This window comes from Coregonus clupeaformis, chromosome 6, assembly GCF_020615455.1.
Source record: "Coregonus clupeaformis isolate EN_2021a chromosome 6, ASM2061545v1, whole genome shotgun sequence".
Classification (NCBI taxonomy): Eukaryota; Metazoa; Chordata; class Actinopteri; order Salmoniformes; family Salmonidae; genus Coregonus; species Coregonus clupeaformis.
In genome coordinates this window covers 12,747,850-12,775,234 of record NC_059197.1, presented here as the reverse complement: position 1 = coordinate 12,775,234, position 27,385 = coordinate 12,747,850, and the positions used below count along the sequence as shown (strand labels likewise).

At 48.1% G+C, this 27,385-nt stretch overlaps 1 protein-coding gene across 1 annotated transcript in view; it reads left to right on the top strand.

Annotated features, from left to right (window-relative positions):
• Nucleotides 1-26,397, top strand: part of LOC121568500 (small G protein signaling modulator 2-like) — a 148,254-nt gene extending 121,857 nt beyond the window's left edge. Inside the window, exons 13-21 of the mRNA XM_045220933.1 lie at nt 92-237; nt 16,887-17,015; nt 17,268-17,444; nt 18,010-18,390; nt 18,786-18,910; nt 19,098-19,180; nt 23,973-24,083; nt 24,195-24,291; nt 26,311-26,397. Of these exons, the coding sequence (XP_045076868.1) occupies nt 92-237; nt 16,887-17,015; nt 17,268-17,444; nt 18,010-18,390; nt 18,786-18,910; nt 19,098-19,180; nt 23,973-24,083; nt 24,195-24,217 (1,175 nt within the window). The 3' untranslated portion in view covers nt 24,218-24,291; nt 26,311-26,397. The remainder of the gene's footprint in view (nt 1-91; nt 238-16,886; nt 17,016-17,267; nt 17,445-18,009; nt 18,391-18,785; nt 18,911-19,097; nt 19,181-23,972; nt 24,084-24,194; nt 24,292-26,310) is intronic.
• The last annotated feature ends 988 nt before the right edge of the window (nt 26,398-27,385 follow it).

Below are 27,385 nucleotides of genomic sequence, written 5' to 3'. Positions count from 1 at the left end.
CCCTCCCTCCCTCCCTCCCTCCCCCTCCCTCCCTCCCTCCCTCCCTCCCCCTCCCTCCCTCCCTCCCTCCCTCTTCCCTCCCTCCCCCCAGGGCTGGCCTACTGTCGACACCTGTCCACGGTCCGTACCCATCTGTCAGCACTGGTCAACCACAACATTGTCCCTCCTGACAAACCTTGCGAGGCGTCGGGGGGCCTGAGCAGAGACGTGTGGAGCAAGTACCAGAAAGACTGCAAGGTGGGTTAGTGGCTGGATGGCTGGCTTGGTGGATGGATGGATGGATGGATGGATGGATGGATGGATGGATGGGTGGATGGCTGGCTGGCTGGCTGGCTGGCTGGGTGGCTGGCTGGCTGACTGGCTGGATTGGTGGCTGACTGGCTGGCTGGTTGGCTGGGTGGCTGGCTGGCTGACTGGCTGGGTGGCTGGATTGGTGGCTGGGTGGCTGACTGGCTGGGTGGCTTGCTGGCTGGGTGGGTGGATTGGTGGCTGGGTGGCTGACTGGCTGGGTGGCTGGCTGGCTGGATTGGTGGCTGACTGGCTGGATTGGTGGCTGGCTGGCTGGGTGGCTGGGTGGCTTGCTGGCTGGGTGGGTGGCTGGCTGGGTGGCTGGCTGGGTGGCTTGCTGGCTGGGTGGGTGGGTGACTGGGTGGCTGACTGGCTGGGTGGGTGGCTGGCTGGCTGGGTGGCTGGCTGGCTGGGTGGGTGACTGGGTGGCTTGCTGGCTAGGTGGGTGGGTGGCTGGGTGACTGGGTGGCTGACTGGCTGGCTGGCTGGGTGGGTGGCTGAGTGTAATGTCGCAGCTTGTTCTCTAGAAGGGGGCAATGCAACGTAGACATCACACTCTGCTCAGGAATCAGATTCAATTCAAGAAGAAATGAATGTCCACATTGTGTTGTTGGTTAGAAGTTAACTGACTTCAAAGAAGTATGTTTTGATCAGAGACTGTTCTCTTGTGTTGCTGCCAGCTGTAGAATAGATACCCCCAACCCTCTCCTGTCTGTCATAGATACCCCCAACCCTCTCATAGATACCCCCAACCCTCTCCTGTCTCTCATAGATACCCCCAACCCTCTCATAGATACCCCCAACCCTCTACTGTCTCTCATAGATACCCCCAACCCTCTCATAGATACCCCCAACCCTCTCATAGATATCCCCAACCCTCTCATAGCTACCCCCAACCCTCTCCTGTCTCTCATAGATACACCCAACCCTCTCAGAGATACCCCCAACCCTCTCATAGATACCCCCAAACCTCTCCTGTCTCTCATAGATACCCCCAACCCTCTCATAGATACCCCCAACCCTCTCATATATATACCCCCAACCCTCTCATAGATACCCCCAACCCTCTCCTCTCTCTCATATATACCCCCAACCCTCTCATAGATACCCCCTAACCCTCTCCTCTCTCTCATATATACCCCCCAAACCCTCTCCTGTCTCTCATAGATACCTCCAACCCTCTCATAGATAACCCCAACCCTCTCCTCTCTCTCATATATACCCCCAACCCTCTCCTGATACCCCCAACCCTCTCCTCTCTCTCATATATACCCCCAACCCTCTCATAGATACCCCCAACCCTCTCCTCTCTCTCATAGATACCCCCAACCCTCTCATAGATACCCCCAACCCTCTCATAGATATCCCCAACCCTCTCATAGCTACCCCCAACCCTCTCCTGTCTCTCATAGATACCCCCAACCCTCTCATAGATACCCCCAACCCTCTCATAGATACCCCCAACCCTCTCCTGTCTCTCATAGATACCCCCAACCCTCTCATAGATACCCCAACCCTCTCATATATATACCCCCAACCCTCTCATAGATACCCCCAACCCTCTCCTCTCTCTCATAGATACCCCCAACCCTCTCATAGATAACCCCAACCCTCTCCTCTCTCTCATATATACCCCCAACCCTCTCCTGTCTCTCATAGATACCTCCAACCCTCTCATAGATAACCCCAACCCTCTCCTCTCTCTCATATATACCCCAACCCTCTCATAGATACCCCCAACCCTCTCCTCTCTCTCATATATACCCCCAACCCTCTCCTGTCTCTCATAGATACCCCCAACCCTCTCATAGATACCCCCAACCCTCTCATAGATACCCCCAACCCTCTCATAGATATCCCCAACCCTCTCATAGCTACCCCCAACCCTCTCCTGTCTCTCATAGATACCCCCAACCCTCTCATAGATACTCCCAACCCTCTCATAGATACCCCCAACCCTCTCCTGTCTCTCATAGATACCCCCAACCCTCTCATAGATACCCCCAACCCTCTCATATATATACCCCCAACCCTCTCATAGATACCCCCAACTCTCTCCTCTCTCTCATATATACCCCCAACCCTCTCATAGATACCCCCAACTCTCTCCTCTCTCTCATATATACCCCCAACCCTCTCATAGATACCCCCAACCCTCTCCTCTCTCTCATAGATACCCCCAACCCTCTCATAGATACCACCAACCCTCTCCTCTCTTTCATATATACCCCCAACCCTCTCCTGTCTCTCATAGATACCTCCAACCCTCTCGTAGATAACCCCAACCCTCTCCTCTCTCGCATATATACCCCCAACCCTCTCATAGATACCCCCAACCCTCTCCTCTCTCTCATATATACCCCCAACCCTCTCATAGATACCCCCAACCCTCTCCTCTCTCTCATAGATACCCCCAACCCTCTCATAGATACCCCCAACCCTCTCATAGATATCCCCAACCCTCTCATAGCTACGCCCAACCCTCTCCTGTTCTCATAGATACCCCCAACCCTCTCATAGATACCCCCAACCCTCTCATAGATACCCCCAACCCTCTCCTGTCTCTCATAGATACCCCCAACCCTCTCATATATACTCCCAACCCTCTCATAGATACCCCCAACCCTCTCCTCTCTCTCATATATACCCCCAACCCTCTCATAGATACCGCCAACCCTCTCCTCTCTCTCATAGTTACCCCCAACCCTCTCATAGATACCCCCAACCCTCTCCTCTCTCTCATATATACCCCCAACCCTCTCCTGTCTCTCATAGATACCTCCAACCCTCTCATAGATAACCCCAACCCTCTCCTCTCTCTCATATCTACCCCCAACCCTCTCATAGATACCCCCAACCCTCTCCTCTCTCTCATATATACCCCCAACCCTCTCCTGTCTCTCATATATACCCCCAACCCTCTCCTGTCTCTCATAGATACCCCCAACCCTCTCCTGTCTCTCATAGATATCCCCAACCCTCTCATAGCTACCCCAAACCCTCTCCTGTCTCTCATAGATACCCCCAACCCTCTCATAGATACCCCCAACCCTATCATAGATACACCCAACCCACTCATATACCCCCCAACCCTCTCCTGTCTCTCATAGATACCCCCAACCCTCTCATAGATACACCCAACCCTCTCATATACACCCCCAACCCTCTCATAGATACCCCCAACCCCTCTCCTCTCTCATATATACCCCCAACCCTCTCATAGATACCCCCAACCCTCTCCTCTCTCTCATAGATACCCCAAACCCTCTCGTAGATACCCCCAACCCTCTCCTCTCTCTCATATATACCCCCAACCCTCTCCTGTCTCTCATAGATACCCCCAACCCTCTCATAGATACCCCCAACCCTCTCATAGATACCCCCAACCCACTCATATATACCCCCAACCCTCTCCTGTCTCTCATAGATACCCCCAACCCTCTCATAGATACAGCCAACCCTCTCATATACACCCCCAACCCTCTCATAGATACCCCAACCCTCTCCTCTCTCATATATAACCCCAACCCTCTCATAGATACCCCCAACCCTCTCCTCTCTCTCATAGATACCCCAAACCCTCTCATAGATACCCCCAACCCTCTCCTCTCTCTCATATATACCCCCAACCCTCTCCTGTCTCTCATAGATACCCCCAACCATCTCATAGATACCCCCAACCCTCTCCTCTCTCTCATATATACCCCCAACCCTCTCATAGATACCCCCAACCCTCTCCTCTCTCTCATAGATACCCCCAACCCTCTCCTCTCTCTCATATATACCCCCAACCCTCTCATGTCTCTCATAGATACCCCCAACCCTCTCATAGATACCCCCAACCCTCTTCTCTCTCTCATATATACCCCCAACCCTCTCATAGATACCCCCAACCCTCTCCTCTCTCTCATATATACCCCCAACCCTCTCAAATATACCCCCAACCCTCTCCTCTCTCTCATAGATACCCCCAACCCTCTCCTGTCTCTCATAGATACCCCCAACCCTCTCCTGTCTCTCATATATACCCCCAACCCTCTCCTCTCTCTCATAGATACCCCCAACCCTCTCATAGATACCCCCATCCCTCTCCTCTCTCTCATATATACCCCCAACCCTCTCCTGTCTCTCATAGATACCCCCTAACCCTCTCATAGATACCCCCAACCCGCTCATATATACCCCCAACCCCCAACCCTCTCCTCTCTCATAGATACCCCCAACCCTCTCATAGATACCCCCAACCCTCTCATAGATACCCCCAACCCTCTCCTCTCTCTCATATATACCCCCAACCCTCTCTTCTCTCTCATATATACCCCCAACCCTCTCATAGATACCCCCAACCCTCCCTCTCTCTCATAGATACCCCCAACCCTCTCCTCTCTCTCATATATACCCCCAACCCTCTCCTGTCTCTAATAGATACCCCCAACCCTCTCCTGTCTCTCATAGATACCCCCAACCCTCTCCTGTCTCTCATATATACCCCCAACCCTCTCATATCTCTCATAGATACCCCCAACCCTCTCCTGTCTCTCATAGATACCCCCAACCCTCTCCTGTCTCTCAGAGATACCCCCAACCCTCTCCTGTCTCTCATAGATACCCCCAACCCTCTCATATCTCTCATAGATACCCCCAACCCTCTCCTATCTCTCATAGATACCCCCAACCCTCTCCTGTCTCTCATAGATACCCCCAACCCTCTCCTATCTCTTATAGATACCCCCAACCCTCTCCTCTCTCTCATAGATACCCCCAACCCTCTCCTCTCTCTCATATATACCCCCAACTCTCTCCTGTCTCTCATAGATACCCCCAACCCTCTCCTGTCTCTCATAGATACCCCCAACCCTCTCCTGTCTCTCAGAGATACCCCCAACCCTCTCCTGTATCTCATAGATACCCCCAACCCTCTCCTCTCTCTCATATATACCCCCAACCCTCTCTTCTCTCTCATATATACCCCCAACCCTCTCATAGATACCCCCAACCCTCCCCTCTCTCTCATAGATACCCCCAACCCTCTCCTGTCTCTCATAGATACCCCCAACCCTCTCCTGTCTCTCATAGATACCCCCAACCCTCTCCTGTCTCTCATATATACCCCCAACCCTCTCATATCTCTCATAGATACCCCCAACCCTCTCCTGTCTCTCATAGATACCCCAACCCTCTCCTGTCTCTCAGAGATACCCCCCAACCCTCTCCTGTCTCTCATAGATACCCCCCAACCCTCTCATATCTCTCATAGATACCCCCAACCCTCTCCTATCTCTCATAGATACCCCCAACCCTCTCATATCTCTCAGAGATACCCCCAACCCTCTTCTGTCTCTCATAGTTACCCCCAACCCTCTCCTGTCTCTCATAGATACCCCCAACCCTCTCCTATCTCTTATAGATACCCCCAACCCTCTCCTCTCTCTCATAGATACCCCCAACCCTCTCCTCTCTCTCATATATCCCCCCAACTCTCTCCTGTCTCTCATAGATACCCTCAACCCTCTCCTGTCTCTCATAGATACCCCCAACCCTCTCCTGTCTCTCAGAGATACCCCCAACCCTCTCCTGTCTCTCATAGATACCCCCAACCCTCTCATATCTCTCATAGATACCCCCAACCCTCTCCTATCTCTCATAGATACCCCCAACCCTCACATATCTCTCAGAGATACCCCCAACCCTCTTCTGTCTCTCATAGTTACCCCCAACCCTCTCCTGTCTCTCATAGATACCCCCAACCCTCTCATATCTCTCATAGATACCCCCAACCCTCTCCTATCTCTCAGAGATACCCCCAACCCTCTTCTGTCTCTCATAGTTACCCCCAACCCTCTCCTGTCTCTCATAGATACCCCCAACCCTCTCCTATCTCTTATAGATACCCCCAACCCTCTCCTCTCTCTCATAGATACCCCCAACCCTCTCCTCCCGCTCATATATATCCCCCCAACTCTCTCCTGTCTCTCATAGATACCCCCAACCCTCTCCTGTCTCTCATAGATACCCCCAACCCTCTCCTGTCTCTCAGAGATACCCCCTAACCCTCTCCTGTATCTCATAGATACCCCCAACCCTCTCCTCTCTCTCATATATACCCCCAACCCTCTCTTCTCTCTCATATATACCCCCAACCCTCTCATAGATACCCCCTAACCCTCCCTCTCTCTCATAGATACCCCCAACCCTCTCCTCTCTCTCATATATACCCCCAACCCTCTCCTGTCTCTCATAGATACCCCCAACCCTCTCCTGTCTCTCATAGATACCCCCAACCCTCTCCTATCTCTTATAGATACCCCCAACCCTCTCCTGTCTCTCATAGATACCCTCAACCCTCTCCTCTCTCTCATAGATACCCCCAACCCTCTCCTCTCTCTCATAGCTACCCCCAACCCTCTCTTAACTCTCATAGATACCCCCAACCCTCTCCTGTCTCTCATAGATACCCCCAACCCTCACATATCTCTCATAGATACCACCAACCCTCTCCTCTCTCTCATAGATACCCCCAACCCTCTCATATCTCTCATAGATACCCCCAACCCTCTCCTCTCTTTCATCTCTCTTCCTCCATCCTAGTCTCATCCATCCTAGTCTCATCAATTTCATTGAAATTATGTGCAAACCAACGTTGATTTCAACCAGTGTGTGCCCAGTGGGATGTCTTCCAGTGTGTTAACACATTAGTAGATTGTCTGAAGCAGCAGTTGTAGTATATGCTGTGATGTATACATAACCACAGCTGTGATATATACATAACCACAGCTGTGATATATACATAACCACAGCTGTGATATATACATAACCAGCTGTGATATATACATAACCAGCTGTGATATATACATAACCAGCTGTGATATATACATAACCAGCTGTGATATATACATAACCAGCTGTGATATATACATAACCACAGCTGTGATATATACATAACCAGCTGTGATATATACATAACCACAGCTGTGATATATACATAACCACAGCTGTGATATATACATAACCACAGCTGTGATATATACATAACCAGCTGTGATATATACATAACCAGCTGTGATATATACATAACCACAGCTGTGATATATACATAACCACAGCTGTGATATATACATAACCAGCTGTGATATATGCATAACCACAGCTGTGATATATACATAACCACAGCTGTGATATATACATAACCAGCTGTGATATATACATAACCAGCTGTGATATATACATAACCACAGCTGTGATATATACATAACCAGCTGTGATATATACATAACCACAGCTGTGATATATACATAACCAGCTGTGATATATACATAACCAGCTGTGATATATACATAACCAGCTGTGATATATACATAACCACAGCTGTGATATATACATAACCACAGCTGTGATAGATACATAACCAGCTGTGATATATACATAACCAGCTGTGATATATACATAACCACAGCTGTGATATACAGTGAGGGAAAAAAGTATTTGATCCCCTGCTGATTTTGTACGTTTGCCCACTGACGAAGACATCATCAGTCTATAATTTTAATGGTAGGTTTATTTGAACAGTGAGAGACAGAATAACAACAAAAAAATCCAGAAAAACGCATGTCAAAAATGTTATCAATTGATTTGCATTTTAATGAGGGAAATAAGTATTTGACCCCTCTGCAAAACATTACTTAGTACTTGGTGGCAAAACCCTTGTTGGCAATCACAGAGGTCAGACGTTTCTTGTAGTTGGCCACCAGGTTTGCACACATCTCAGGAGGGATTTTGTCCCACTCCTCTTTGCAAATCTTCTCCAAGTCATTTAAGGTTTTGAGGCTGACGTTTGGCAACTCGAACATTCAGCTCCCTCCACTGATTTTCTATGGGATTAAGGTCTGGAGACTGGCTAGGCCACTCCAGGACCTTAATGTGCTTCTTCTTGAGCCACTCGTTTGTTGCCTTGGCCATGTGTTTTGGGTCATTGTCATGCTGGAATACCCATCCACGACCCATTTTCAATGCCCTGGCTGAGGGAAGGAGGTTCTCACCCAAGATTTGACGGTACATGGCCCCGTCCATCGTCCCTTTGATGCGGTGAAGTTGTCCTGTCCCCTTAGCAGAAAAACACCCCCGAAGCATAATGTTTCCACCTCCATGTTTGACGGTGGGGATGGTGTTCTTGGGGTCATAGGCAGCATTCCTCCTCCTCCAAACACCGCAAGTTAAGTTGATGCCAAAGAGCTCGATTTTGGTCTCATCTGACCACAACACTTTCACCCAGTTTCTCCTCTGAATCATTCAGACGGCCCTGTATATGTGCTTTCCTGAGCAGGGGGACCTTGCGGGCGCTGCAGGATTCCAGTCCTTCACGGCGTAGTGTGTTACCAATTGTTTTCTTGGTGACTATGGTCCCAGTTGCCTTGAGATCATTGACAAGATCCTCCCGTGTAGTTCTGGGCTGATTCCTCACCGTTCTCATGATCATTGCAACTCCACGAGGTGAGATCTTGCATGGAGCCCCAGGCCGAGGGAGATTGACAGTTATTTTGTGTTTCTTCCATTTGTGAATAATCGCACCAACTGTTGTCACCTTCTCACCAAGCTGCTTGGCGATGGTCTTGTAGCCCATTCCAGCCTTGTGTAGGTCTACAATCTTGTCCTTGACATCCTTGGAGAGCTCTTTGGTCTTGGCCATGGTGGAGAGTTTGGAATCTGATTGATTGATTGCTTCTGTGGACAGGTGTCTTTTATACAGGTAACAAGCTGAGATTAGGAGCACTCCCTTTAAGAGTGTGCTCCTAATCACAGCTCGTTACCTGTATAAAAGACACCTGGGAGCCAGAAATCTTTCTGATTGAGAGGGGGTCAAATACTTATTTCCCTCATTAAAATGCAAATCAATTTATAACATTTTTGACATATGTTTTTGTTGTTATTCTGTCTCTCACTGTTCAAATAAACCTACCATTAAAATTATAGACTGATCATTTCTTTGTCAGTGGGCAAATGTACAAAATAAGCAGGGGATCAAATACCTTTTTCCCTCACTGTATACATAACCAGCTGTGATATATACATAACCAGCTGTGATATATACATAACCAGCTGTGATATATACATAACCAGCTGTGATACATACATAACCAGCTGTGATATATACATAACCAGCTGTGATATATACATAACCAGCTGTGATATATACATAACCAGCTGTGATATATACATAACCAGCTGTGATATATACATAACCAGCTGTGATATATACATAACCAGCTCTTGATGTTAATGGAAGAACACCAGGATTATTTTATGTAGAAACACACCCCTCCTGTTGCTTTACCGTTAATTGACAGGTCACGGTCTGCACGAATCGGACCATAAAAGGTCATTGACAGGTCACGGTCTGCACGAATCGGACCATAAAATCCATAACATTTCAGGGTTTGTTAAAAGGATGGTAAGAGAGTGTGGGATTGTTAAAAGGATGGTGTACAATGTTCTTCCGTTGTATATTCCATGTGTCATTAACCCCTATGGGGGCAGTGTGCTTGTGTCATAGTTTTTTCAGCCGGTCCATGACGATGTGATATCAACAAGCATGTGTCTGGTGTACCTGATAGTCCATTCATGTGTTCCACCTGCGTCTCCAAACACTCTCTACTGATCTGTCTCTTTGTCTTGGTCTCTCTCTCTCTACTGATCTGTCTCTTTGTATCGGTCTCTCTACTGATCTGTCTCTTTGTCTTGGTCTCTCTCTCTCTACTGATCTGTCTCTTTGTATCGGTCTCTCTCTCTCTACTGATCTGTCTCTTTGTATCGGTCTCTCTCTCTCTACTGATCTGTCTCTTTGTCTTGGTCTCTCTCTCTACTGATCTGTCTCTTTGTCTTGGTCTCTCTCTCTCTACTGATCTGTCTCTTTGTATCTGTCTCTCTCTCTCTACTGATCTGTCTCTTTGTCTTGGTCTCTCTACTGATCTGTCTCTTTGTCTTGCTCTCTCTTTCTCTACTGATCTGTCTCTTTGTCTTGGTCTCTCTCTCTCTCTACTGATCTGTCTCTTTGTCTTGGTCTCTCTCTCTCTACTGATCTGTCTCTTTGTCTTGGTCTCTCTCTCTACTGATCTGTCTCTTTGTCTTGGTCTCTCTCTCTCTCTACTGATCTGTCTCTTTGTCTTGGTCTCTCTCTCTCTCTACTGATCTGTCTCTTTGTCTTGGTCTCTCTCTCTCTCTACTGATCTGTCTCTTTGTCTTGGTCTCTCTCTCTCTACTGATCTGTCTCTTTGTATCGGTCTCTCTACTGATCTGTCTCTTTGTCTTGGTCTCTCTCTCTACTGATCTGTCTCTTTGTCTTGGTCTCTCTCTCTACTGATCTGTCTCTTTGTCTTGGTCTCTCTCTCTCTACTGATCTGTCTCTTTGTCTTGGTCTCTCTTTCTCTACTGATCTGTCTCTTTGTCTTGGTCTCTTTCTCTACTGATCTGTCTCTTTGTCTTGGTCTCTCTCTACTGATCTGTCTCTTTGTCTTGGTCTCTCTGTCTCTACTGATCTGTCTCTTTGTCTTGGTCTCTCTACTGATCTGTCTCTTTGTATCGGTCTCTCTCTCTCTACTGATCTGTCTCTTTGTCTTGGTCTCTCTCTACTGATCTGTCTCTTTGTATCGGTCTCTCTCTCTCTACTGATCTGTCTCTTTGTCTTGGTCTCTCTACTGATCTGTCTCTTTGTCTTGGTCTCTCTCTCTCTACTGATCTGTCTCTTTGTCTTGGTCTCTCTCTCTACTGATCTGTCTCTTTGTCTTGGTCTCTCTCTCTCTCTACTGATCTGTCTCTTTGTCTTGGTCTCTCTCTCTCTACTGATCTGTCTCTTTGTCTTGGTCTCTCTCTCTCTACTGATATGTCTCTTTGTCTTGGTCTCTCTCTCTCTACTGATCTGTCTCTTTTTCATGGTCTCTCTCTCTCTACTGATCTGTCTCTTTGTCTTGGTCTCTCTCTACTGATCTGTCTCTTTGTATCGGTCTCTCTCTCTCTACTGATCTGTCTCTTTGTCTTGGTCTCTCTACTGATCTGTCTCTTTGTCTTGGTCTCTCTCTCTCTACTGATCTGTCTCTTTGTCTTGGTCTCTCTCTCTACTGATCTGTCTCTTTGTCTTGGTCTCTCTCTCTCTCTACTGATCTGTCTCTTTGTCTTGGTCTCTCTCTCTCTACTGATCTGTCTCTTTGTCTTGGTCTCTCTCTCTCTACTGATATGTCTCTTTGTCTTGGTCTCTCTCTCTCTACTGATCTGTCTCTTTTTCATGGTCTCTCTCTCTCTACTGATCTGTCTCTTTGTCTTGGTCTCTCTCTACTGATCTGTCACTTTTTCATGGTCTCTCTCTCTACTGATCTTTCTCTGTCTTTGTCTCTCTCTACTGATCTGTCTCTTTGTCTTGGTCTCTCTCTCTTTACTGATCTGTCTCTTTGTCTTGGTCTCTCTCTCTCTCTACTGATCTGTCTCTTTGTCTTGGTCTCTCTCTCTCTACTGATCTGTCTCTTTGTCTTGGTCTCTCTCTCTCTCTACTGATCTGTCTCTTTGTCTTGGTCTCTCTCTCTCTACTGATCTGTCTCTTTGTCTTGGTCTCTCTCTCTCTACTGATCTGTCTCTTTGTCTTGGTCTCTCTCTCTCTACTGATATGTCTCTTTGTCTTGGTCTCTCTCTCTACTGATCTGTCTCTTTTCATGGTCTCTCTCTCTCTACTGATCTGTCTCTTTGTCTTGGTCTCTCTCTACTGATCTGTCACTTTTTCATGGTCTCTCTCTCTACTGATCTTTCTCTGTCTTTGTCTCTCTCTACTGATCTGTCTCTTTGTCTTGGTCTCTCTCTCTTTACTGATCTGTCTCTTTGTCTTGGTCTCTCTCTCTCTCTACTGATCTGTCTCTTTGTCTTGGTCTCTCTCTCTCTACTGATCTGTCTCTTTGTCTTGGTCTCTCTCTCTCTCTACTGATCTGTCTCTTTGTCTTGGTCTCTCTCTCTCTACTGATCTGTCTCTTTGTCTTGGTCTCTCTCTCTCTACTGATCTGTCTCTTTTTCATGGTCTCTCTCTCTACTGATCTGTCTCTTTGTCTTGGTCTCTCTCTACTGATCTGTCTCTTTGTCTTGGTCTCTCTCTCTCTACTGATCTGTCTCTTTGTCTTGGTCTCTCTCTCTCTCTACTGATCTGTCTCTTTGTCTTGGTCTCTCTCTCTACTGATCTGTCTCTTTGTCTTGGTCTCTCTCTCTCTACTGATCTGTCTCTTTGTCTTGGTCTCTCACTCTCTACTGATCTGTCTCTTTGACTTGGTCTCTCTCTCTCTACTGATCTGTCTCTTTGTCTTGGTCTCTCACTCTCTACTGATCTGTCTCTTTGTCTTGGTCTCTCACTCTCTACTGATCTGTCTCTTTGTCTTGGTCTCTCTCTCTCTACTGATCTGTCTCTTTGTCTTGGTCTCTCACTCTCTACTGATCTGTCTCTTTGACTTGGTCTCTCTCTCTCTACTGATCTGTCTCTTTGTCTTGGTCTCTCACTCTCTACTGATCTGTCTCTTTGACTTGGTCTCTCTCGCTCTACTGATCTGTCTCTTTGTCTTGGTCTCTCTGTCTCTACTGATCTCTCTTTTTCATGGTCTCTCTCTCTACTGATCTGTCTCTTTGTCTTGGTCTCTCTCTACTGATCTGTCTCTTTGTCTTGGTCTCTCTCTCTCTACTGATCTGTCTCTTTGTCTTGGTCTCTCTCTCTCTCTACTGATCTGTCTCTTTGTCTTGGTCTCTCTCTCTCTACTGATCTGTCTCTTTGTCTTGGTCTCTCTCTCTCTACTGATCTGTCTCTTTGTCTTGGTCTCTCTTTCTCTACTGATCTGTCTCTTTGTCTTGGTCTCTTTCTCTACTGATCTGTCTCTTTGTCTTGGTCTCTCTCTCTACTGATCTGTCTCTTTGTCTTGGTCTCTCTCTACTGACCTGTCTCTTTGTATCTGTCTCTCTCTCTCTGCTGATCTGTCTCTTTGTCTTGGTCTCTCTCTACTGATCTGTCTCTTTGTATCGGTCTCTCTCTCTCTACTGATCTGTCTCTTTGTCTTGGTCTCTCTACTGATCTGTCTCTTTGTCTTGGTCTCTCTCTCTCTACTGATCTGTCTCTTTGTCTTGGTCTCTCTCTACTGATCTGTCTCTTTGTATCGGTCTCTCTCTCTCTACTGATCTGTCTCTTTGTCTTGGTCTCTCTACTGATCTGTCTCTTTGTCTTGGTCTCTCTCTCTCTACTGATCTGTCTCTTTGTCTTGGTCTCTCTACTGATCTGTCTCTTTGTCTTGGACTCTCTCTCTCTACTGATCTGTCTCTTTGTCTTGGTTTCTCTCTTTACTGATCTGTCTCTTTGTCTTGGTCTCTCTCTCTCTCTACTGATCTGTCTCTTTGTCTTGGTGTCTCTCTCTACTGATCTGTCTCTTTGTCTTGGTCTCTCTCTCTACTGATCTGTCTCTTTGTCTTGGTCTCTCTCTCTCTACTGATCTGTCTCTTTGTCTTGGTCTCTCTCTCTCTACTGATCTGTCTCTTTTTCATGGTCTCTCTCTCTACTGATATGTCTCTTTGTCTTGGTCTCTCTCTACTGATCTGTCTCTTTTTCATGGTCTCTCTCTACTGATCTGTCTCTGTCTTTGTCTCTCTCTACTGATCTGTCTCTTTGTCTTGGTCTCTCTCTCTTTACTGATCTGTCTCTTTGTCTTGGTCTCGCTCTCTCTCTACTGATCTGTCTCTTTGTCTTGGTCTCTCTCTCTCTACTGATCTGTCTCTTTGTCTTGGTCTCTCTCTCTCTACTGATCTGTCTCTTTGTCTTGGTCTCTCTGTCTCTACTGATCTCTCTTTTTCATGGTATCTCTCTCTACTGATCTGTCTCTTTGTCTTGGTCTCTCTCTACTGATCTGTCTCTTTGTCTTGGTCTCTCTCTCTCTACTGATCTGTCTCTTTGTCTTGGTCTCTCTCTCTCTCTACTGATCTGTCTCTTTGTCTTGGTCTCTCTCTCTACTGATCTGTCTCTTTTGTCTTGGTCTCTCTCTCTCTACTGATCTGTCTCTTTGTCTTGGTCTCTCACTCTCTACTGATCTGTCTCTTTGTCTTGGTCTCTCTCTGTCTACTGATCTGTCTCTTTGTCTTGGTCTCTCTCTCTCTCTACTGATCTGTCTCTTTGTCTTGGTCTCTCTCTCTCTACTGATCTGTCTCTTTGTCTTGGTCTCTCTCTCTCTACTGATCTGTCTCTTTGTCTTGGTCTCTCTGTCTCTACTGATCTCTCTTTTTCATGGTCTCTCTCTCTACTGATCTGTCTCTTTGTCTTGGTCTCTACTGATCTGTCTCTTTGTCTTGGTCTCTCTCTCTCTACTGATCTGTCTCTTTGTCTTGGTCTCTCTCTCTACTGATCTGTCTATTTGTCTTGGTCTCTCTCTCTCTCTACTGATCTGTCTCTTTGTCTTGGTCTCTCTCTCTCTACTGATCTGTCTCTTTGTCTTGGTCTCTCTCTCTACTGATCTGTCTCTTTGTCTTGGTCTCTCTCTCTCTACTGATCTGTCTCTTTGTCTTGGTCTCTCTCTCTCTACTGATCTGTCTCTTTTTCTTGGCCTCTCTCTCTCTACTGATCTGTCTCTTTGTCTTGGTCTCTCTCTACTGATCTGTCTCTTTGTCTTGGTCTCTCTCTCTACTGATCTTTCTCTGTCTTTGTCTCTCTCTACGGATCTGTCTCTTTGTCTTGGTCTCTCTCTCTACTGATCTGTCTCTTTGTCTTGGTCTCTCTCTCTCTCTCTCTACTGATCTGTCTCTTTGTCTTGGTCTCTCTCTCTCTACTGATCTGTCTCTTTGTCTTGGTCTCTCTCTCTCTACTGATCTGTCTCTTTGTCTTGGTCTCTCTCTCTTTACTGATCTGTCTCTTTGTCTTGGTCTCTCTACGGATCTGTCTCTTTGTCTTGGTCTCTCTCTCTACTGATCTTTCTCTGTCTTTGTCTCTCTCTACGGATCTGTCTCTTTGTCTTGGTCTCTCTCTCTACTGATCCTTCTATTTGTCTTGGTCTCTCTCTCTCTCTACTGATCTGTCTCTTTGTCTTGGTCTCTCTCTCTCTACTGATCTGTCTCTTTGTCTTGGTCTCTCTCTCTACTGATCTGTCTCTTTGTCTTGGTCTCTCTCTCTCTACTGATCTGTCTCTTTGTCTTGGTCTCTCTCTCTCTACTGATCTGTCTCTTTTTCATGGTCTCTCTCTCTCTACTGATCTGTCTCTTTGTCTTGGTCTCTCTCTACTGATCTGTCTCTTTGTCTTGGTCTCTCTCTCTACTGATCTTTCTCTGTCTTTGTCTCTCTCTACTGATCTGTCTCTTTGTCTTGGTCTCTCTCTCTTTACTGATCTGTCTCTTTGTCTTGGTCTCTCTCTCTCTCTACTGATCTGTCTCTTTGTCTTGGTCTCTCTCTCTCTACTGATCTGTCTCTTTGTCTTGGTCTCTCTCTCTCTACTGATCTGTCTCTTTGTCTTGGTCTCTCTGTCTCTACTGATCTGTCTCTTTGTCTTGGTCTCTCTCTCTCTACTGATCTGTCTCTTTTTCATGGTCTCTCTCTCTCTACTGATCTGTCTCTTTGTCTTGGTCTCTCTCTACTGATCTGTCTCTTTTTCATGGTCTCTCTCTCTACTGATCTGTCTCTTTGTCTTGGTCTCTCTCTACTGATCTGTCTCTTTGTCTTGGTCTCTCTCTCTACTGATCTGTCTCTTTGTCTTGGTCTCTCTCTCTCTCTACTGATCTGTCTCTTTGTCTTGGTCTCTCTCTCTACTGATCTGTCTCTTTGTCTTGGTCTCTCTCTCTCTACTGATCTGTCTCTTTGTCTTGGTCTCTCTCTCTACTGATCTTTCTCTTTGACTTGGTCTCTCTCTCTACTGATCTGTCTCTTTGTCTTGGTCTCTCTCTCTACTGATCTGTCTCTTTGTCTTGGTCTCTCTCTACTGATCTGTCTCTTTGTCTTGGTCTCTCTCTCTCTACTGATCTGTCTCTTTGTCTTGGTCTCTCTCTCTACTGACCTGTCTCTTTGTCTTGGTCTCTCTTTCTCTACTGATCTGTCTCTTTGACTTGGTCTCTCTCTCTACTGATATTTTTTATGTGGCCTGGTCTCTCTCTTTTCAACCTTCTCGCTTTATCCCTCTTTCTCTCTCTCTCCCTCTCTTTCTCCTTCTCTCTCTCTCTCTCTCTCTCTCTCTCTCTTTCCCGTTCTCTCTCTCTCCCCTCTCTCTCTCCCCTCTCGTTCTCTCTCCCTGTCTCTCTCTCTCTCTATTTCTCTCTCTCTCTCTTTCTTTCTCTACTCTATCTCTTTCTCTCCCCCTTTCCTTCTCTACTCTCTCTCTCTCTCTTCTCCTCTCTCTACTGTATATTTTTCTCTCTCCCACCCTCCCCTCTCCCCCTCTCCTCCTCTCTTGCTCTACTATATCTCTTTCTCTCTCTCCCCCTCTCTTTATTTCTCCCCCTCTCTTTATCTCTCTCTCTCTTTCTCTCTTTCTCTCTCTCTCCCCCTCTCTTTCTCTCTCTCTCTCTCACTCTCTCTCTCTCGCTCTCTCTCTTTCTCTATCGCTCTCTCTCACCCCCCTCTATAGAACTATAAGGAGTTGGAGTTGTTGTGGCTGGTGTATTATGGAGGTGTACAGCATGAGATCAGGAAGGAAGTCTGGCCCTTCCTACTGGGTCACTACAAGTTTGGCATGGGCAAGAAGGACATGAGCCAGGTAGCTAACAATACGTCTGTCTGTCTGTCTGTCTGTCTGTCTGTCTGTCTGTCTGTCTGTCTGTCTGTCTCTGTGTTTTAACACCTTGCCCATGTACTAATCCCACCGGAGACGGGGTTCAATACTTGTTTCCAGCCCTTCCTACTGTCTTCCCACTTTACTGTAACCCCCTCAGTTTCCAACTGTCTGAATAAAGCGTCAAATGTAATAAATATATTTTAAAATATCTTGTCATACCATGTTCATCTGTAGATCGATGAGAAGATCAGTGCACGGTACCAGCAGGTGATGAAGGAGTGGAAGGCCTGCGAGGTGATAGTCAAGCAGAGAGAGAAAGAGATGCAGTCGGCCATCTTTGCTAAGCTGTCTTCAGGAAGCAGCATAGACAGCCACGTCCTCCGACTCAGACAATCCACTCTCTGCAACGAGGTGGGTGACACTGATTGATTGGTTGGTTGATTAATTTGTTGGCTGGTTGGTTGATTAATTCGTTGATTGGTTGGTTGATTGATTGATTGGTTGATTGAATAAATGTTTTTCTTTTTGTCATTATAAAAACACCATAACATAAAACTAGAACGGGTTGTTTTTCTGAGGAGAAATTGTGTTTGTTGTAGCTGTTTATATAAAACCTACCTCTACCACCACCTTCTCATCCTCCTCCTCCCCACCTTCTCCCTCCTCCTCCTCCCCCCTTCTCCCTCCTCCTCCCACCTTCTCCATCCTCCTCCCCCCTTCTCCATCCTCCTCCCCCCTTCTCCCTCCTCCTCCCCCCTTCTCCCTCCTCCTCCCCTTCTCCCTCCTCCTCCCCCTTCTCCTCCTCCTCCCCCTTCTCCATCCTCCTCCCCCCTTCTCCATCCTCCTCCCCCCACCTTCTCCCTCCTCCTCCCACCTTCTCCCTCCTCCTCCCCCCTTCTCCCTCCTCCTCCTCCCACCTTCTCCCTCCTCCCCTCCCCTTCTCCCTCCTCATCCCCCCATTCCTCCCTCCTCCTAGGTGTTCATGTCAGTGGATGAGCCCGACGCGGGGGGGCAGGACACCCCTAGGGGGGGCGGAGGAGACACCCCCGGCCTCTCTACAGTTGTACCTCTTGCAGCCGGTGGAGCACTAGCTCCTGATGAGCGCCCCCTAGTGGAGTTTGACTCCCCTGACTCCGGCCTCCCGTCCTCCCGGAACTACTCTGTCACCTCCGGGATTCTCTCCTCTATCGACGACGGCACGGAGGAGGAGGAGGCCCGGACACACTCCCACAGTGAGATGGAGGAGGAGGTGCGACAGGAGTCGTTGAGTGAGGAGAGGCTGTGCAGTCAGCTGGATAAGTTGATGACCAATGGGAATGGAGGAGCAGAGGGGATGCCTTCACTGTCCTCCTATACGGTAGGCACTGGGGACAGACGCACGCACGCACGCACGCACGCACGCACGCACGCACACACACACACACACACACACACACACACACACACACACACACACACACACACACACACACACACACACACACACACACACACACACACACACACACACACACACACACACACACACACACAGGGAGATACTCAATAAAGAGTCCCTACACTCACAGGGAACATCATTGAATTGCATATCCAAACACGTAGATCACATTTTAATACTGTTCTGAATACTGTTCTGAATACTGTTCTATAAAGGCTTTACTGCATTTATATTTACTCTTCAAGTGAACTGAAGTGAATTGAAACGGATCAAATGAATTGAATTGAATTGAATTGAAGTGTGTGTGTGTGCAGATTGAGTTGTTGGACACAGTGGCTCTGAACCTCCACAGGATAGACAAGGATGTCCAGCGCTGTGATCGTAACTACTACTACTTTACGACCGCTAACCTGGAGAAACTACGCAACATCATGTGCAGGTAAACACGCGCATACACACACACACACACACACACACACACACACACACACACACACACACACACACACACACACACACACACACACACACACACTTTTATTTGCTCACTCATTATTTCATGACTCCTCTTCGTGTTTCCCCCCTCGATCCCCCTTCGATCCCCCCTCTTCCCCATCCTGTTCCAGCTATGTGTGGGAGCACCTGGAGATGGGTTATGTCCAGGGGATGTGTGACCTGCTGGCCCCGCTCATGGTCATCCTGGACGATGGTAGGAACCTCAGACACCATGGCTGCCTTCCAAATACCACCCTATTCCCTATACTGTGCACCTCTTTTGACCAGGGCCCTATGGAGCCCATAAACAGTTTGCTGTTAGCTGTTAGCTATTAGCTGTTAGCTAGCTATTAGTAATGTACCATTAAATCAAATCAAATCAAATCAATTTTTATTGGCCACATGCGCCGAATACAACAGGTGCAGACATTACAGTGAAATGCTTACTTACAGCCCTTAACCAATAGTGCATTTATTTTTAACAAAAAAAGTTAAAATAAAACAACAACAAAAAAGTGTTGAGAAAAAAGAGCAGAAGTAAAATAAAATAACAGTAGGGAGGCTATATATACAGGGGGGTACTGTGCAGAGTCAATGTGCGGGGGCACCGGCTAGTTGAGGTAGTTGAAGTAATATGTACATGTGGGTAGAGTTAAAGTGACTATGCATAAATCATTAACAGAGTAGCAGCAGCGTAAAAGGATGGGGTGGGGGGCAGTGCAAATAGTCCGGTAGCCATGATTAGCTGTTCAGGAGTCTTATGGCTTGGGGGTAGAAGCTGTTGAGAAGTCTTTTGGACCTAGACTTGGCACTCCGGTGCCGCTTGCCGTGCGGTAGCAGAGAGAACAGTCTATGACTAGGGTGGCTGGAGTCTTTGACAATTTTGAGGGCCTTCCTCTGACACCGCCTGAGTAGTAGAGGTCCTGGATGGCAGGAAGCTTGGCCCCCAGTGATGTACTGGGCCGTACGCACTACCCTCTGTAGTGCCTTGCGGTCGGAGGCCAAGCAGTTGCCATACCAGGCGGTGATGCAACCAGTCAGGATGCTCTCGATGGTGCAGCTGTATAATTTTTTGAGGATCTGAGGACCCATGCCAAATCTTTTCAGTCTCCTGAGGGGGAATAGGCTTTGTCGTGTCCTCTTCACGACTGTCTTGGTGTGTTTGGACCATGATAGTTCGTTGGTGATGTGGACACCAAGGAACTTGAAGCTCTCAACCTGTTCCACTACAGCCCCGTCGATGAGAATGGGGGCGTGCTCAGTCCTCTTTTTTTTCCTGTAGTCCACAATCATCTCCTTTGTCTTGGTCACGTTGAGGGAGAGGTTGTTGTCCTGGCACCACACGGCCAGGTCTCTGACCTCCTCCCTATAGGCTGTCTCATCGTTGTCGGTGATCAGGCCTACCACTGTTGTGTCGTCGGCAAACTTAATGATGGTGTTGGAGTCGTGCCTGGCCATGCAGTCATGGGTGAACAGGGAGTACAGGAGGGGACTGAGCACGCACCCCTGAGGGGCCCCCGTGTTGAGGATCAGTGTGGCAGATGTGTTGTTACCTACCCTTACCACCTGGGGGCGGCCCGTCAGGAAGTCCAGGATCCAGTTGCAGAGGGAGGTGTTTAGTCCCAGGATCCTTAGCTTAGTGATGAGCTTTGAGGGCACTATGGTGTTGAATGCTGAGCTGTAGTCAATGAATAGCATTCTCACGTAGGTGTTCCTCTTGTCCAGGTGGGAAAGGGAAGTGTGGAGTGCAATAGAGATTGCATCGTCTGTGGATCTGTTGGGGCGGTATGCCAATTGGAGTGGGTCTAGGGTTTCTGGGATAATGCTGTTGATGTGAGCCATGACCAGCCTTTCAAAGCACTTCATGGCTACAGACGTCAGTGCTACGGGTCGGTAGTCATTTAGGCAGGTTATCTTAGAGTCGTTGGGCACGGGGACTATGGTGGTCTGCTTGAAACATGTTGGTATTACAGACTCAGTCAGGGACATGTTGAAAATGTCAGTGAAGACACTTGCCAGTTGGTCAGCACATGCTCGGAGTACACGCCTGGTAATCCGTCTGGCCCTGCGGCCTTGTGAATGTTGACCTGCTTAAAAGTCTTACTCACATCGGCTACGGAGAGCGTGATCACATAGTCATCCGGAACAGCTGGTGCTCTCATGCATGCTTCAGTGTTGCTTGCCTCGGGCGAGCATAGAAGTGGTTTAGCTCGTCTGGTAGGCTTGTGTCACTGGGCAGCTCGCGGCTGTGCTTCCCTTTGTAGTCTGTAATAGTTTTCAAGCCCTGCCACATCTGACGAGCATCAGAGCCAGTGTAGTACGATTCAATCTTAGTCCTGTATTGACTCTTTGCCTGTTTGATGGTTCGTCGGAGGGCATAGCGGGATTTCTTATAAGCGTCCGGGTTAGAGTCCCGCTCCTTGAAAGCGGCAGCTCTACCCTTTAGCTCAGTGCGGATGTTTCCTGTAATCCATGGCTTCTGGTTGGGGTATGTACGTACGGTCACTGTGGGGACGACATCATCGATGCACTTATTGATGAAGCCAGTGACTGATGTGGTGTACTCCTCAATGCTATCCGAAGAATCCCGGAACATGTTCCAGTCTGTGCTAGCAAAACAGTCCTGTAGCTTAGCATCTGCGTCATTAGCAATTACAGTGAGGGGAAAAAAGTATTTGATCCCCTGCTGATTTTGTACGTTTGCCCACTGACAAAGAAATTATCAGTCTATAATTTTAATAGTAGGTTTATTTGAACAGTGAGAGACAGAATAACAACAACAAAATCCTGAAAAACGCATGTCAAAAATGTTATAAATTGATTTGCATTTTAATGAGGGAAATAAGTATTTGACCCCCTCTCAATCAGAAAGATTTCTGGCTCCCAGGTGTCTTTTATACAGGTAACGAGCTGAGATTAGGAGCACACTCTTAAAGGGAGTGCTCCTAATCGCAGCTTGTTACCTGTATAAAAGATACCTGTCCACAGAAGCAATCAATCAATCAGATTCCAAACTCTCCACCATGGCCAAGACCAAAGAGCTCTCAAGGATGTCAGGGACAAGATTGTAGACCCTACACACGGCTGGAATGGGCTACAAGACCATCGCCAAGCAGCTTGGTGAGAAGGTGACAACAGTTGGTGCGATTATTCGCAAATGGAAGAAACCCAAAATAACTGTCAATCTCCCTCGGCCTGGGGCTCCATGCAAGATCTCACCTCGTGGAGTTGCAATGATCATGAGAACGGTGAGGAATCAGCCCAGAACTACACGGGAGGATCTTGTCAATGATCTCAAGGCAGCTGGGACCATAGTCACCAAGAAAACTATTGGTAACACACTACGCCGTGAAGGACTGGAATCCTGCAGCGCCCGCAAGGTCCCCCTGCTCAAGAAAGCACATATACAGGCCCGTCTGAAGTTTACCAATGAACATCTGAATGATTCAGAGGGAGAACTGGGTGAAAGTGTTGTGGTCAGATGAGACCAAAATCGAGCTCTTTGGCATCAACTCAACTTCGCCGTGTTTGGAGGAGGAGGAATGCTGCCTATGACCCCAAGAACACCATCCCCACCGTCAAACATGGAGGTGGAAACATTATGCTTTGGGGGTGTTTTTCTGCTAAGGGGACAGGACAACTTCACCACATCAAAGGGACGATGGACAGCGCCATGTACCGTCAAATCTTGGGTGAGAACCTCCTTCCCTCAGCCAGGGCATTGAAAATGGGTCGTGGATGGGTATTCCAGCATGACAATGACCCAAAACACACGGCCAAGGCAACAAAGGAGTGGCTCAAGAATAAACACATTAAGGTCCTGGAGTGGCCTAGCCAGTCTCCAGACCTTAATCCCATAGGAAATCTGTGGAGGGGAGCTGAAGGTTCGAGGTTGCCAAAGCGTCAGCCTCGAAACCTTAATGACTTGGAGAAGATCTGCAAAGAGCAGTGGGACAAAATCCCTCCTGAGATGTGTGCAAACCTGGTGGCCAACTACAAGAAACGTCTGACCTCTGTGATTGCCAACAAGGGTTTTGCCACCAAGTACTAAGTCATGTTTTGCAGAGGGGTCAAATACTTATTTCCCTCATTTAAAATGCAAATCAATTTATGACATTTTTGACATGCGTTTTTCTGGATATTTTTTGTTGTTATTCTGTCTCTCACTGTTCAAATAAACCTACCATTAAAATTATAGACTGATCCTCTGTAGCTCAATTGATAGAGCATGGCGCTTGTAACGCCAGGGTAGTGGGTTCGATCCCCAGGACCACCCATACGTTAAAATGTATGCACACATGACTGTAAATCGCATTGGATAAAAGCGTCTGCTCAATGGCATATTATTATATTATATAATGTCTTTGTCAGTGGGCAAACGTACAAAATCAGCAGGGGATCAAATACTTTTTTCCCTCACTGTATAGCCATTTGCAATGAGCTTTTACCCATTAGTCGTTAGCCGTTGCATTACACAGTGATCAGTGAGTGAAGGGAAATGTATGGGTGTAATCCTTGGCCACAATAGACAGAAAAAGGACCCCCCTCTCTCCCTGTCTCCCCCATCCCTCCCTGTCTCCCCCCTCCCTGTATACCCCTCCATGTATCCCCCTCCCTCCCTGTCTCCCCCATCCCTCCCTGTCTCCCTCCCTGTCTCCCCCATCCCTCCCTGTCTCCTCCCTGTCTCCCCCCTTCCTCCTGTCTCCCCCCTCCTCCCTGTCTCCCCCCTCCTCCCTGTCTCCTCCCCTGTCTCCCCCCTCCCTCCCTGTCTCCCCCATCCCTCCCTGTCTCCCCCATCCCTCCCTGACTCCCTCCATGTCTCCCCATCCCTCCCTGTCTCCCTCCCTGTCTCCCCCCTTCCTCCCTGTCTCCCCCTCCCTCCCTGTCTCCCCCTCCCTCCCTGTCTCCTCCCCTGTCTCCCCTGTCCCTCCTCCCTGTCTCCCTCCCTGTCTCCCCTGTCCCTCCCTCCCACCTTCCCTCCCTCCCTCCCTCCCTCCCTCCATCAGAGTGTCTGAGCGTACAGCTGTTTCACCCAGCTGATGAAGAGGATGAGCCAGAACTTCCCCAACGGCGGAGCCATGGACACACACTTCGCCAACATGAGGTCCCTTATACAGGTAGGGTGTGTGTTTGTGGTGTGTGCACAGAAGTGAGTGTTCAAATGATACTAACATGACCCCTGACCTCTGGTCTCATCTGGTGTGGTCTCTGTTTGATGATGTCATCAGATCCTAGATCCGGAGCTGTTTGAGCTGATGCATCAGAATGGAGACTACACCCACTTCTATTTCTGTTACCGCTGGTTCCTGCTGGACTTCAAAAGAGGTACGATACGCTTCACAAACTACACTATTTTTATTCATTTAATTACATTTTTGAGGGGGTATTTTGAAGCTTTACTTAGACAGTTATGAAAGGAGAGGGGGTTCCAGGCAGGTAGGAGAAACAGTGTGACCATAGGGACAAAGTGGCTCAGACACCAGACGGATGTAGCAGGGACTCTGGACTCACGGATTATGAAGGGAAAGCCAGCCACGCTGCGGACAGTGATGCCTCGCTCCCGGACAAGCTAAACACCTTTTTCCCCCGCTTCGAAGACAACACAGAGCCACCGACGCGGACCACCGCCGCTCATGAGGACTGTGAGCTCTCGTTCTCCGTGGCCGACGTGTGTAAGACGTTTAAACGTGTTAACCCTCGCAAGGCTGCCAGCCCAGACAGCGTCACAATCCGCGTCCTCAGTGTATGCGCAGACCAGCTGGCTGGAGTGTTTACGGACATCCCTATCCCAGTCTGCTGTCCCCACTTGCTTTAAGATGTCCACCATTGTTCCTGTACCCAAGAAAGCAAAGGTAACTGAACTAAATGACTATCGCCCTGTAGCACTCACTTCTGTCATCATGAAGTGCTTTGAGAGACTAGTTAAGGATCATATCACCTCTACCTTACCCGACACCCTAGACCCACTACAATTTGCATACCGCCCCAACAGATCCACGGATTACGCAATCGCCCTCCCACTGCCCACTGCCCAGTACCCACTGCCCAGTACCCACTACCCACTACCCACTGCCCAGTACCCACTACCCACTACCCACTGCCCACTACCCACTACCCACTACCCACTACCCAGTACCCACTACCCACTGCCCACTGCCCACTGCCCACTACCCACTACCCACTACCCACTACCCACTACCCACTGCCCACTGCCCACTACCCACTACCCACTGCCCACTACCCACTACCCACTGCCCACTACCCACTGCCCACTACCCACTGCCCACTACCCACTACCCACTGCCCACTGCCCACTGCCCACTACCCACTGCCCACTACCCACTACCCACTACCCACTACCCACTGCCCACTGCCCAGTACCCACTACCCACTGCCCACTACCCACTACCCACTGCCCACTGCCCAGTACCCACTACCCACTGCCCACTACCCACTGCCCACTGCCCACTGCCCACTACCCACTACCCACTACCCACTACCCTATCCCATCTGGACAAGAGGAATACCTACAGTATATATTTATATTCCGGACTCATTCATGCTCATTCTGATATTTCTTAATTTCTTTCTTTTTTGTGGGGGGTATTTGTGTGTATTGTTTTGTATTGTTAGGTATTACTGCACTGTTGGAGCTAGAAACATAAGCATTTCACTGCACCTGCAATAACATCTGCAAAATATGTCTACGATACCAATCAAATTTGATTTGATTTGAACAGTGGGAAGGGTGTAATGCTGGGATTGAACCATGGTCTTCAGTGGCACAGTACTAGCTGTGCCACTAGAGATCCTGGTTCGATTCCAGGCTCTGTCGTAGCCGGCCGCGACCGGGAGACCCATGGGGCGGCGCACAATTGGCCCAGCGTCATCCAGGGTAGGGGAGGGAATGGCAGGCAGGGATGTAGCTCAGTTGGTAGAGCGTGGCGTTTGCAACGCCTGGGTTGTGGGTTCGATTCCCACGGGGGCCAGTATGAAAAAAACAAACATGTATGCACTCACTAACTGTAAGTCGCTCTGGATAAGAGCGTCTGCTAAATGACTAAAATGTAAAATGTACCAGGAGGCTCTGCACAGTAACTCAACGTTTCTATTTTCTAGTGTGGGAACATAGTACACTGGATTTCTGTATGACATTTCAGATTGGAGTTGAAATACAACTCAAGTATCTGTGTGTGTGTGTGTCCTCTGTATGTGTGTGTCTGTGTGTGGATCTCCTCTGTGTGTGTGTGTGTGTGTGTGTGTGTGTGTGTGGATCTCCTCTGTGTGTGTGTGTGGATCTCCTCTGTGTGTGTGTGTGTGTGCGTGTGTGTGTCTCCCCTCCAGAGATGCTGTACCAGGATGTGTTCTCAGTATGGGAGGTGATCTGGGTGGCCCCCCGTATCTCCTCTCAGCACTTCGTCCTGTTTCTGGCGCTGGCTCTGGTAGAGGTCTACAGGGAGATCATCAGAGATAACACCATGGACTTCACTGACATCATCACATTCTTCAATGGTGACAGACAGACAGACATACAGATGTTTAGTCCCAATTGACACCCTATTCCCTTTATAGTGCACTACTTTGGACCAGGGCCCTATGGATCCGGTCAAAGTAGTGCACGATGTAAGGAATAGGGTGCCAGTTAGGACCCCAACAAGGACATGGTCAAATGTGTTGTGATGGAGCAGAAAGGTGTAGGCAGACTGTGTTCATTGTATAAAACCATCTCCCTGACTTCCTGTGTGTATAAAACCATCTCCCTGACTTCCTGTGTGTATAAAACCATCTCCCTGACTTCCTGTGTGTATAAAACCATCTCCCTGACTTCCTGTGTGTATAAAACCATCTCCCTGACTTCCTGTGTGTATAAAACCATCTCCCTGACTTCCTGTGTGTATAAAACCATCTCCCTGACTTCCTGTGTGTATAAAACCATCACCCTGACTTCCTGTGTGTATAAAACCATCTCCCTGACTTCCTGTGTGTATAAAACCATCTCCCTGACTTCCTGTGTGTATAAAGCCATCTCCCTGACTTCCTGTGTGTATAAAACCATCTCCCTGACTTCCTGTGTGTATAAAACCATCTCCCTGACTTCCTGTGTGTATAAAACTATTTCCCTGACTTCCTGTGTGTATAAAACCATCTCCCTGACTTCCTGTGTGTATAAAACCAACTCCCTGACTTCCTGTGTGTATAAAACCATCTCCCTGACTTCCGGTGTGTATAAAACCAGTTCCCTGACTTCCGGTGTGTATAAAACCAGCTCCCTGACGTCCGGTGTGTATAAAGCCATCTCCCTGACTTCCTGTGTGTATAAAACCATCTCCCTGACTTCCTGTGTGTATAAAACCATGTCCCTGACTTCCTGTGTGTATAAAACCATCTCCCTGACTTCATGTGTGTATAAAACCATCTC